This window comes from Salvelinus alpinus, chromosome 26 (genome assembly GCF_045679555.1).
Source record: "Salvelinus alpinus chromosome 26, SLU_Salpinus.1, whole genome shotgun sequence".
Taxonomy (NCBI): Eukaryota; Metazoa; Chordata; class Actinopteri; order Salmoniformes; family Salmonidae; genus Salvelinus; species Salvelinus alpinus.
In genome coordinates, this window is record NC_092111.1 from 12,019,077 (window position 1) to 12,032,764 (window position 13,688).

The window sequence follows — 13,688 nt, forward strand, 5'->3', positions numbered from 1 at the left end:
TTCGTAACATTAGCCATTACAGTTTTAACAATTGCTAACAAGCGTTTACCTATACTTAAGATACTGTTTCTAAACTCTTAACACAGCAACACACCTACATCACACAATTAGCCAAATAGTTCATTTCTGCTCAAAACCACATTTTGTTCATTGAATACCAACTCTACATTTCAAAATGCAAAAAAACTTTCTCTACATACATTCTATCAAAACACGCCAAACCCGACTCACTATCTAATCATTCTGTCAAAACACTAGCACGTTTTCTATCCAAGAGGAACATGTAGTCAATTATAGCACAACGGCTTTCAAAATACTAACAGTTGATTGCATTACAAAAACTGCATTACTTTTCATGTTTCAGTTGTACCTGCATACAATAGACAAAATTAAATCCATAGTTTTTCTTAATTCAGTTTCTTTTTACTGTAAACCACTCCACATTTTTTTGGTTGAGTGTCGAATGTGTGCATTTTTGGCAATATACTATCTAAAAGAATGAGTCATCTTTACTTCATAGAATGTACAGTAGAAAAAAATTGTAAGTGACAGAATTGCTGCCAGTGATCAGCAAAAAATCCAACATAGGTTCCAAATGTGTAAAAATTAAAAAACAATTACAGTAAAAAAAGCACAGAAGGGAAAAAATGCAAAAATGCACAGTCCTGTTCTAATCTATACGATCTTCAGCATTTGGCCACATGTTCTCGTCCACATCACATCTTATGTCGTCTCTCGCTATGCACCTTGGATAGAAATGCTTGGCATGCCTTATCCACCCCTGGCAGTCTTCAGCTGAGATGTGTCAGCAGCCGGCATCCATTGCATCCAGGGGGGACATTTGGTCATGTGGCCGATGATCATACACTTTCCACCTCCAGGCAGAAAAAAATTCCTCAATGGGGTTGAGGAAAGGCGAGTAGGGGGGGAGGAAAAGGGAAACCATTCTTGGATGGGCTGCAAACCAGTTTGTGATTGCATGTGAATGGTGGAATGCTACATTGTCCCATTCACAAATGTCCTCATGTCCCCCCCCCCCCACCTTTTCCCTTTCTGCTTCTGGCACCAGCTGTTGGTGGAGGTCATCTAAAAACAAAAGCTTGTTGTAGGTTTCAATCTGACATTTCTGCAGGAACAAACCAGCACTCCAGATTGCAGCACACATTGTGATATTTGCTCCTCTCTGACCCGGCATATCAACGGTGACCCTTTTCCCGATGACGTTTCTTCCCCTCCGACATGTTTTTGCCAGGTTAGGGCTAGACGTCCCGCTAACTTCCGGTGAAACTGGAGGGCGCGCAATTCAAATAAATAATCATAAAAATGATGGATATTAAACATTTAGGTACATACAAGTGTCTTATATCGGTTGATAGCTTAAGTTCTTGTTAATTTAACTGCACTGTCCAATGTACAGTAGCCATTACAGCGAAAGCATGCCATGAGATTGTTTGAGGATGGCGCCCCACATCAAAATATTTTTACACCGGCACAGTTTTTATAAATTCAGAAATAGCAATTAAATTTTCACTTACTTTTTGAAAATCTTCCTCTGATTTGTCATCCAAATGATCCCAGCTATAACATGTAGTGTCATTTTGTTAGTTAAAATCCTTCTTTATATCCCAAGAAGTCTGTTTAGTTGGCGCCATCGATTTGAGTAATCCACTTGTTCAACATGCAGAGAAAGGAATCCGAAAATCTACCCCTAAACTTTGTTTGAACAAGTCAAAATACATTTCAATTTACTCCTCAGATACCGTAATATGTAATCAAACTATAATATTTCTTATGGAAAGAAGTATGTTCAATAGGAAACCGATTTTAGCAGGTGCATTCTGTCTTCATCGCTCGCGCACACATTTCCAAGACTGTGTCCCTATACTAAAACTGATATTTCTTATTCGTTTTGCAAGTTACAATCCTGAAACCTTGAACATAGACTGCTGACACCCTGTGGAAGCCATGGGAATTGCATCCTGGGAGCTAGAATTCAGTATGCTCCTATACTTTCCATTGTAAGAGCATCGGCTGTCAAAAAAAACCATTCAGGTTGGTTTTTCTTTGGATTTTCTCCTACCATATCTGTTGTGTTATAAAGTTCTACATTATTTTAACATTTCTACAAACTTCAAAGTGTTTTCTTTCCAATGATACCAATTATATGCATATCCTGGCTTCAGGGCTTGAGCAACAAGCAGTTTACTTTGGGCACGTCATTCAGGCGGAAATTGAGAAAAAAGGGGCCTAATTAATTAAACCCTGCCTCGTCTACATACATTATTTAATGTGGGTTTTGATTAGCCTTCAACTCCTTGACTCTCTGAAAGAAATCAAACACAGTATGTGTAAATGCTTTTCAGTATGTCCTACTGTATGTACTGTAACCCATGTTTACATGTAGAGTAGCATAGTGTAAAACTCACTATAGAACAAGACATATTGGATAGACATCATACCTGGACATATTGGTGCCGGAGTTCCTTGACCCGCTCACTGTTCCTTTCAAAAGGAACTGTGTACAACTATTTAATTCGAACTCTGTGTTTGGTCAGAGTCCGAGCAATGGTAGTCAGGCTGATGCTTCCACATTGTTCAATACCAGGTTGTCCTTCACAATTCTGGTCTGAATTTCTCTCAGTTTTACTGCATTGTCAGCAATGACCAATCCTACAATGGCATGGTTTTGGTCTTCACTGAGGAGCTTTCCTCTTCCTCCAGAGGGAGGAAGACGTTGTGTCCTTTAGAGGAACAAAAAACAACATATGTATTTTCATTGGGTCTGGTGGTCTACAGTTACAGTGGGACATAGCAACAGTAATGATAGAAGAAGCCCTTGTGAAATGCATTACTAACCTGTTGGTTTGTTGAAAATGATGGATAATGGAAGCCACGGTTAACCGTCTGAGATTAGACTGGACTCTTTCACCAGCATCTCTCAGTGATAGACCCTGGTTTATCACATGGTCCGTGGTGGTGGCTCTTATTTCATCAGTGACAACAGGTCTTACTCTCCTTTGAACATCACCACACATTCTCACTCCTCTCCCCCTACCTCTCCTTTTCCCTTGTCCTGGTCCAAATACTCCTCTGCCTGGTCCAACTACTCCTCTGCCTGGTCCAGCTACTCCTCTGCCTGATCCAGCTACTCCTCTCCCTGGTCCAACTACTCCTCTCCCTGGTCCAGCTACTCCTCTGCCTGGCCCAGCTACTCCTCTGCCTGGTCCAACTACTCCTCTCCCTGGTCCAACTACTCCTCTCCCTGGTCCAGCTACTCCTCTGCCTGGCCCAGCTACTCCTCTGCCTGGTCCAACTACTCCTCTCCCTGGTCCAACTACTCCTCTCCCTGGTCCAACTACTCCTCTGCCTGGCCCAGCTACTCCTCTGCCTGGTCCAACTACTCCTCTCCCTGGTCCAACTACTCCTCTGCCTGATCCAGCTACTCCTCTCCCTGGTCCAACTACTCCTCTCCCTGGTCCAGCTACTCCTATGCCTGGCCCAGCTACTCCTCTGCCTGGTCCAACTACTCCTCTCCCTGGTCCAACTACTCCTCTCCCTGGTCCAGCTACTCCTCTGCCTGGCCCAGCTACTCCTCTGCCTGGTCCAACTACTCCTCTCCCTGGTCCAACTACTTCTCTCCCTGGTCCAACTACCCTCTGCCTGGCCCAGCTACTCCTTTGCCTGGTCCAGCTACTCCTCTCCCTGGTCCAACTACTCCTCTGCCTGATCCAGCTACTCCTCTGCCTGGTCCAACTACTCCTCTGCCTGGTCCAACTACTCCTCTCCCTGGTCCAACTACTCCTCTCCCTGGTCCAACTACTCCTCTGCCTGGTCCAGCTACTCCTCTGCCTGGTCCAGCTACTCCTCTGCCTGGTCCAACTACTCCTCTGCCTGGTCCAGCTACTCCTCTGCCTGGTCCAACTACTCCTCTGCCTGGTCCAACTACTCCTCTGCCTGGTCCAACTACTCCTCTGCCTGGTCCAACTACTGCTCTGCCTGGTCCAACTACTCCTCTGCCTGGTCCAATTACTCTTCCTGTCCCATTACTCCTCTGCCTGGTCCAACTACTCCTCTCCCTGGTCCAGCTACTCCTCTCCCTGGTCCAAATACTCCTGTAATAATGACAATTACAACAATACTGATTGAACACTTTTATTTTAACTTAATATAATACATCAATAAAATTAATTTAGTCTCAAATAAATAATGAAACATGTTCAATTTGGTTTAAATAATGCAAAAACTAAGTGTTGGAGAAGAACGTAAAAGTGCAATATTTGTCATGTAAAAAAGCTAACGTTTAAGTTCCTTGCTCTGAACATGCGAACATATGAAAGCTGGTGGTTCCTTTTAACATGAGTCTTCAATATCCCCAGGTAAGACGTTTTAGGTTGTAGTTATTATATGACTATTTCTCTCTATACCATTTGTATTTCATATACCTTTGACTATTGGATGTTCTAATAGGTACTTTAGTATTGCCAGCCTAATCTCGGGAGTTGATAGACTTTAAGTCATTAACAGCGCAATGCTTGAAGCACAGCAAAGAGCTGCTGGCAAATGCAGGAAAGTGCTGTTTGAATGAATGCTTACAGGTGGCATCCCTAAGTCTAAATATTGCTGTTACATTGCACAACCTTCAATGTTATGTCATAATTATGTACAATTCTGGCAAATTAATTACGGTCTTTGTTAGGAAGAAATGGTCTTCACACAGTTCGCAACGAGCCAGGCAGCCCAAACTGCTGCATATACCCTGACTCTGCTTGCACTGAACGCAAGAGATCTGACACAATTCCCTAGTTAAAAGAAATTCATGTTAGCAGGCAATATTAACTAAATATGCAGGTTTAAAAATATATACTTGTGTATTGATTTTAAGAAAGGCATTGATGTTTATGGTTAGGTACACATTGGTGCAACTACAGTGCTTTTTTCGCGAATGCGCTTGTTAAATCATCACCCGTTTGGCGAAGTAAGCTGTGATTCGATGATAAATTAACAGGCACCGCATCGATTATATGCAACAAGCTAGATAAACTAGTAATATCCTCAACCATGTGTAGTTAACTAGTGATTATGTTAAGATTGATTGTTTTACGATAAGTTTAATGCTAGCTAGCAACTTACCTTGGCTCCTTGCTGCACTCACGTAACAGGTAGTCAGCCTGCCACGCAGTCTCCTCGTGGAGTACAATGTAATCGGCCATAATCGGTGTCCAAAAATGCTGATTACCGATTGTTATGAAAACTTGAAATCGGCCCTAATTAATCGGCCTTTCCGATTAATCGGTCGACCTCTACTTTATACTATATTTAAGGTTTTGAACATTAGGTCTTCATTTCTGGCATGCTGTGTGCCAGCATTTGTAAATAACAAAATAAAGATCCATAACTTAGGTATTGGGTAAGCTTGTATGTAAAGAAAATGTAAGCATTTTAGAAATGTGTTAATTGACTGCATATTGCCCTTTAGAAATGTATTACAAAATAAATAAAATTGACAGCATATTCTGTGAAAACACGATGAATTGTGTTTATGGTATGGTCCACAACAGACGGCTAATTGTGTTTAGCGTTTTGAAAATGTGACTACAGATTGGACAAAAGGATGTTAGTGATTGTAAAAAACTGTAAGATGTAAGTCATAGCATAGTACATTGGGTACAATCATCTCTACACTCATACTGCTTCTCTCTGTGTGTGTGTGTGTGTGTGTGTGTGTGTGTGTGTGTGTGTGTGTGTGTGTGTGTGTGTGTGTGTGTGTGTGTGTGTGTGTGTGTGTGTGTGTGTGTGTGTGTGTGTGTGTGTGTGTGTGTGTGTGTGTGTGTGTGTGTGTGAGACTTGGATGGCTGACTGTCAAGCAGAGGAGTGCTGCTGACCTGGGCTGTGTTACAATGGATGATCCACAGCAGTGGTGGTGTCAGCTCCAGCTCTCAGCTCCAGCTCTCAGTCCCCTTAGTCAGTGATCACAGAGGACTCTTCTTCAGCTCTGTTCCAATATCCACACTAGAATACCACTCAGAATGAAGCAATGTATTGGGCATGCATTATAAGTGATGCTAACGTGGATACTAGAAAATAACCTTCACATCCACACCAGTTAGCTCTCAATCTGGAGCAGGCTACACCTGGGTTCAAATAGTATTAGTTTTCTTTCAAATACTTTGAGTGTGAGATTTAGCCTGCCTGGAAAGCCAGATGGATACAGGCAACAGCTCTCTAGAACGGAGAGAGGGGATATACTGTACACTCATAAAAAGCTGAATTACTCACTATGCTGTGCTTTTAAAATGGATGTTCAATGCCAATCACGATTCACAGTGAATGAACATTAGCAACTCACTGTGGTGGCTAACACATTAGTTTTACTCCACTAGTCAATGTTTTATTTCCTGTGTTCCAGACAATTAGAATGCATCGATCCCAACTCGACGTCACCGCTTTCTCCACACTCTTCCTATCCATTTTAAATGTGTGTAGTTCAGTCCTTGATCTGTTCTTGTCTAATGATGTTATGTATTCTGTCATGCTTTAGATTTTTGTGTGGACCCCAGGAAGAGTAGCTGCTTCAGTAACAGCTGATGGGGATCCTAATAAAATACAAAATGTGTCTGTTTCTCTCTCTCTCTCTCTCTCTCTCTCTCTCTCTCTCTCTCTCTCTCTCTCTCTCTCTCTCTCTCTCTCTCTCTCTCTCTCTCTCTCTCTCTTTCTTTCACTGTTTATCTCTCCGCCTGTCTGTCTCTGTTTTTTGCTATCTTCCTCGTTCTCTTTCTCCCTTCACTCTTTCTCTCTCTTTTTTTTCTCTCTGTCTCCTTACATTTTGGGGTGGTTGTCATGGTAACGACAGCCCATGCGCAAAAAAGAAGAAGAAGAAGAATGCAGAAGGCATAAGGCATTAAAGTGGTTGTGGCTAGATGGTATGCTCTGTTTTGCTTGTTTACAGCGGGTCATTTCATAGGGAACTGTTGGAGGCGCTCTCACATTGTTACATTGCCAACACTTTCAGAATAAAGACGCAATGTATTGGGCATGTATTATAAACATGGCGTCCGTTCTAAAACCTGGCCGAACTCTCTTAATATATGGCTCTGGCAGAAACCAACTAATGTCCTTTGTCATGAAAACCCCTTTCATTATCTGACAGTAGACAGCAGAAGAGGCCATTAGATGTATATTTTTCCTGACAACCAGAGAGAAAGGTTTGTACTGATGGTAGCCTACTGGCTCTTACAGTCAAGCTCCATTGAACTATACATATATTACAATTCTGAATTAAGATGCAGATTGCTCTTTATTTCCAATTCAATTCATGAATTTGAATTGAATTTGAGTTGGATACACTCAACAGGAAGCAGAATTTAAATAGAATTTGAATGAAAGGAAGTGGAATTGAATTCAAAGAAATTCATTGAAATTCAAATGGCTTACTTATTCTACACATCACCATCATTTTTTTTTTTTTAAATCACATCATATTGTGAATTGTATCATTGTTTTCGGTTTACGCCCTGGCTCTCCTGGTGTTGTTATCGTCAATTGAACATTGAAAATCCTTGCAGGATCAGGATCAATGGCCTTCTGGAAGGCCTTGAAAGGGACAGCTATCATGCGGACCGGGACGGCCGCTGCTCTTCTGGGCCTAACACAACTGTCGGAATACAGAAAACCACAGAATACATGGGCACAGGCTGGCGTATGTAGCAGCGGAAGGGGCAATTACAGCAGCCATTTAAAGATGAGCTCCCAACCAGAAAAGCTCAGCTCTCCACCCTGCAAGACACTGAGGAGTTTGATGTTCTTGTCAGAAGGGCCGGGCCGCGGGCTCCGGATGTGCTGTCACACGCAACCTTAAGACTGCCCTGGTGGAGAGGAATGATTTCTCATCGGGGACCAGCAGCCGGAGCACCAAGCTCAGCCACGGAGGAGTATACTACCTCCAAAAGGCCATTATTAAATTCGATTATGAACAATACATGATGGTGAAAGATGCTCTCCATGAACGCTCCAACCTGCTAGACATCGCCCCTCATCGCCCCACTACCCATTATGTTCCATGTTTACAAATGGTGGCAGCTGCCATACTACTGAGCTAGTATACAGATGTAAGACCTGGTGGCTGGAGGCCAGTGTCTGAAGAGTAGCTATGTCCTCAGTAAGAACAAGGCCCTGGAACTCTTCCCCGTGCTGAAGAAAGACAAGCTGGTGGGAGCCATCGTCTACTATGATGGACAGCATAACAATGCAGATTGCCCTGACAGCAGCCAGACACACTGCTGGATTTGCTAACTACAGTACACAGAGGTGGTCCACCTGCTGAAGAAGACAAGTGCTGAGATGGGCAAGGAGAAGATCTGTGGGGCATGCTGAAGAGACGTTATCACAGGAAATGTATTTGACGTCAGAGCCAAATCATCAACTCCACGGGACTGTTCACTGACTCTCTGAGGAAAATGGATGACGGGAAGAACGCTAAAATCTGTCAGCCCAGTGCTGGGGTTCACATAGTCATCCCTGGTTATTACAGTCCTGACATGATGGGTCTCCTGGACCCGGCAACCAGCAACGGCCGTGTCATCTTCTTCCTGCCCTGGGACATGATGACCATCACGGACGACGGACACGCCCACTGACGTCACTGCCTACACCATCCCCAGAGAGGAAGACATCAACTTCATTCTGAACGAAGTCCGCAACTACTGTACCTCAGCCCTGATATAGAGAGGAGACGAGAGGAGAGGAGACGTCCTGGTAGTGTGGATTGGTATCCCTCCTCTGGTCACTGAGCCCAACTCTAAAGACACTCAGTCCATCTGCAGGATCCACAGTGGCCTGGTCACCATTGCAGGAGGGTAGGGCTGCCGTCTTATCTTCTTTGGGACAGGGGGGCAGTATTGAGTAGCTTGGATAAAAAGGTGCCCAGAGTAAACTGCCTGCTAGAATATGCATATAATTAGTAGATTTGGATAGAAAACACACTGAAGTTTCTAAAACTGTTTGAATGATGTCTGTGAGTATAACAGAACTCATATGGCAGGCAAAAACTGAGAAAAAAATCCAACCAGGAAGTGGGAAATCTGAGGTTTGTAGTTTTTCAACTCTTTGCCTATCCAAGATACAGTGGAAATGGGGTCATATTGCACTTCCTAAGGCTTCCACTAGATGTCAACAGTCTTTATAATTTGCGCAACGTCACTACAAAATATCTCAAAAATTACCTCTAAACTTTGCCAAAACATTTCAAACTACTTTTGTAATACAACTTTAGGTATTTTTAAACGTTAATAATCGATCAAATTGAAGACGGGTCTATCTGTTTTCAATACAGGAGGACAACAAACTAACGCTACTTTTCTAGTCTTGCACAACTCTCAAACAGTACACATAACGTTACACTGATTCCAGATGGTCGTACTTCTTCATTGCACAAAGGAATAACCTCAACCTATTTCCAAAGACTGGTGACATCCAGTGGAAGCGGTAGGAACTGCAAACAGGTTGATTAGAAATCTAGTATCCCAATGAAATCTCATTGAACAGACAGTGACCTAAAAAAAAAGAAGATCTGAATGGTTAATCCTCTGGGTTTTGCCTGCTACATAAGTTCTGTTATACTCACAGACATGATTCAAACAGTTTTAGAAACTTCAGAGTGTTTTCTATCCAAATCTACTAATAATATGCATATCTTATATTCTGGGGATGAGTAGAAGGAAGTTGAAATTGGGCACGCTATTTATCCAAAAGTGAAAATGCTGCCCCCTATCCTAGAGAAGTTAATGCAACCCCTGTGTCAGATTTCAAAAAAGCTTTACTGAAAAGCCCACCATGCAATAAATTCCTTTTTCTGTAGAAATGCGATGGAACGCAGCTAACTCTCACGTGAGGGCGCGTGATCAGCTCATGCCAGACCCCTGACTCAATCAGCTCTTATTCCCTCATCCTTCACAGTAGAAGCATCAAACAACATTCTAAAGACTGTTGACATCTAGTGGAAGCCTTGGGAAGTGCAATCGGACCAAATTTACACTGTATCTTGGATAGGCAAAGAGTTGAAAAACTACAAACCTCAGATTTCCCACTTCCTGGTTGGATTTTTTCTCAGGTTTTTGCCTGCCATATGAGTTCTGTTATACTCACAGACATCATTCAAACAGTTTTAGAAACATCAGAGTGTTTTCTATCCAAATCTACTAATTATATGCATATTCTAGCTTTTAGGACTGAGTAGCAGGCAGTTTACTCTGGGCACTTTTTTTATCCAAGCTACTCAATACTGCCCCCCTGTCCCAAAGAAGTTAATCTCAGTTTCCTCATCTGAGTCTGCTCTTGGGTTCCCCTGTTCCACTCCGCATAGCATAAAGTTGAACATTTTCATTTTCAAAACTCATTCTCGTAAAATAATTTTAAATAATTATAGTGGTCTGGAAATATTCTACAATTGTGTTGTGGGTTGTCTATAATTATCCATAATTCCCTTAATGTTCTAAATGTTAGAAAGAAAGAAAAATCCCAGAATGCATTAGGTTAAACACTGCAGTATGGAAGGGAACAATCTAACATTTCACAGCAAAGAAAAATAGTGCTTGACATCTTTGAGTTAAAATCTAATTAACATTTGAAATGGTATGTCTATTCTTTGCTTTAATAAGTGGCATAACCTTTTGATAAAATATTTTTTAAATGAATGAGACTCATGTTTCACATCTCAGTTGAATTTGTTTTAATTGGTTTTAATCCAATTATACTTCCTTCAATTCAAATTCTGCTTCCTGTGGGATGTAGCCAATTCAATTCAAATTCATTGTTGGAATTGAATTAAATAAAACAAATCCGAATTGACCACAACCCTAAAGCTATCAGTGGATTCAGAGCTACTAGACTGGTCACTGTTTTATAATGTCTGACTGCAGTGGGCAATAAAGCTATTAGTAGACATCAGAGGAAGTAAGTGCATTAGACTGGACATCCAGTTTACTAGACTTGACACTCATTGTCTTATAATGCCAGACAGTTTAGTAGACTAATAGGGTTCAGTTTAGTACACTGTGAGGGTTCAGTCCCCAAAGTTTGGCAGTGATGTGGGCATAATTATTCTCCTTAAGGGTACACTCAGCATGGTAAGGTCATCGTAAACAGTAACCACATCACTGACATCAATACTATTTAAATTAAGGGAGGGTGCAGATCGGGAATAGCCAATAATAATGGCAGTAATTGCAATTTGAATCATGTTGATCTTAATGTCTGTACAGTTGGAGAATTTAAAATAAAATATGTTTTAAAGCTAGCCCAATTTGAGGACTATTTTAAGTATAATCCTTTCACTTCAAACCAAATCCAACGAAAGAAAGCCGTCATATTTACCAGCTAGAGATGGAGGTAAAAGAGACTCCCTGCTTGACCTGGCCCAGCTCTCTAGCCATATGCTGTGTGTGTGTGTGTGTGTGTGTGTGTGTGTGTGTGTGTGTGTGTGTGTGTGTGTGTGTGTGTGTGTGTGTGTGTGTGTGTGTGTGTGTGCGTGCGTGCGTGCGTGCGTGCGTGTGTGCGCGCGCGGGCGCAGGGCACTGTGGAATCAGCCTGAACTGAGGACGAATGGATGTGAAATATGAAAGCGAGTCCGAAGCATGCACGCAAGCTAGTAGGCGCGCACACACACGCAAACGCACACACACTCCACCAGACTCCATATCTTTCCTCTGGTTCTCAAGCGCGAGTAAACATTGATTCACTGTTTCACCAGCAAAAATGTATCATCGTTGAACGAAAGCAAAGTATTTGTATATTTTTTTTGTCAAACAATATATAATACAGTGTAGCAACGTCAAGTTACCGAAGATTGACTTTCAGTGCTTACATTTGACAAATCATCGTTATGCTTAGCTAACATGGTGAGGCACACATAAAATATTGTACTATAAAAAAACGGAATTTCCATACGGAATACACGATTCCCTTATAGCCTAAAAGTTTTGGGGAGAAAAGTACTTTTTCAATCATGCATTTCCCCAAAAGGATATACATTCACACATTTTCATACGGACAATAATAGGCATACAATATCAAAAGTAAGTTGTCACCAATAATAGTAGGCTAAGTAGAGTTCCAGTAGAAAGCCCTTACCTCACCACACCGTACATCACAAGGACATTCCCGAGCAATCCCACCACGCAGATAACGGAGTAGAGCGCCGTGATGGAGATGGCTACTATAATATTGGAGGCGCTCTGAACCGGGAGCTGATGGGTGTAGTTTCCTCCGTTGGGCTCGAACCCCATCTCGTCGTCCGGGTAGGTGACATTGGATGGAATCACCGAGTACAACTCGAAATCAGCCGGTTCATCACCGGGGGCAGTGGATGGCTCCATGGTTATACTATTGTCGCTCGCGTCTGTGACTGTCTCTGTTATCTGGTTCGTGGTTCTGAAAACTTCACCAAGCACTACTGGTCGGCTAGGAGGGCACGACTTGCGCTTTTGTTTCGCCTACTGGGCGTTTTATTGGTTGGAAGGTGTGTACTTATCCTTACGCGCCAAAGGGCGAGTTGGTCGGTTGGTCTGTCTCACCAAACGGTCGATCCTGATTAACAGAATGATGACAGACTTTACCACCGAAAAAATAAGAAAGCAAAAGTGTTTTCACTATTGTTTAGATTTCACAGAAAATGATGATCCAATAACTGTTCCTTCATGTGTCCAATTGAAAGACAGGAGTCCTGTTCTCAGGAGGATCGGTCTGTGTAGTGTTGCCGGTAGCCATTAGTGGAAAAGGTGCACATAGTGATTTGTCTCGCTCTCCAAACGTCTAATGTTACCCCATCCGGCCCTGCATGTGATTTCTTATAACCAACGTTATATGTCGAGATCAAAGATGTGCATAGTTGGCTGATAATTGTTTTAGCCTATTCAGCTGAACTGAAGAAGCCAATTAATGTCTACACTTATCGTAGACTATGCGACAGAACATATGATAAACATATTGTTCACAGACAATACCATGATGATGCAAGTTCATTTGAATAAATAACCAAATGCAGTACTTTGAATGAAATAATACTGGGCCTAGGCCTATTAGTGATAGAATTAGCCTTTGTCTAGATGTGTAGTTCTAGGCTTGGTGCTTGGCAAGCACATAGAGAAAATAATCTAAAAAGGAATTGAACGGTGCCTCAGCTGGTTTTGATGTGGCAATTTTCATCTTAATGGAAAATGCTTCTGGAAAAACTGCTCCTCATTAGATAGCCTACATTTGCTAATGTTCTTTATAATCATTGATATTTCTCAGATGAATATCACCTGTGGAATACTACCCCAACACCCTACCATTGAGCCAATAGGGTTAACCCTCTTGGTGGGAATTGTAACATGGCTCATACAGTGATTTCGGAAAATTTCAGACCTCTTGATATTTTCCACATTTTGTTACATTACAGGGTTCTGAATATTTTCCGAAGGCACTGTACATGTACTACCTGTGTTTCAACGCTTGAGATTGATAGAGCTAGCAGAGCTACAAGGCTTGATATGCTACGGTACCAGTATTTGGAAACTAGATTGATGCAAATGACTCAGAGCTTAATATTTTATATCAGAGAGAGGTACAGATTTTCTTTTCGTTTCTGTGTCGCTAGTTGTTTCTCTATCTCTCTCACTCGCTTCTTCCCTCTCCCCCTCTCTCTCTCCCACTCA

At 42.1% G+C, this 13,688-nt stretch overlaps 1 protein-coding gene and 1 pseudogene across 2 annotated transcripts in view; one reads left to right on the top strand and one right to left on the bottom strand.

The window, feature by feature from the left end:
- Positions 1 to 12,752, bottom strand: part of LOC139554706 (delta-type opioid receptor-like) — a 28,211-nt gene extending 15,459 nt beyond the window's left edge. The window contains exon 1 of one of the 2 annotated variants that reach the window (XM_071367763.1): positions 12,124 to 12,752. In XM_071367763.1, the coding sequence (XP_071223864.1) occupies positions 12,124 to 12,368 (245 nt within the window). In that variant the 5' untranslated portion in view covers positions 12,369 to 12,752. Of the gene's footprint in view, positions 1 to 2,459; positions 3,309 to 12,123 lie in introns of those variants that run through there. The other variant, XM_071367765.1, reaches the window with a different exon arrangement.
- Positions 7,574 to 8,856, top strand: LOC139555374 (glycerol-3-phosphate dehydrogenase, mitochondrial pseudogene; annotated as a pseudogene).
- Positions 12,753 to 13,688: the final 936 nt, after the last annotated feature.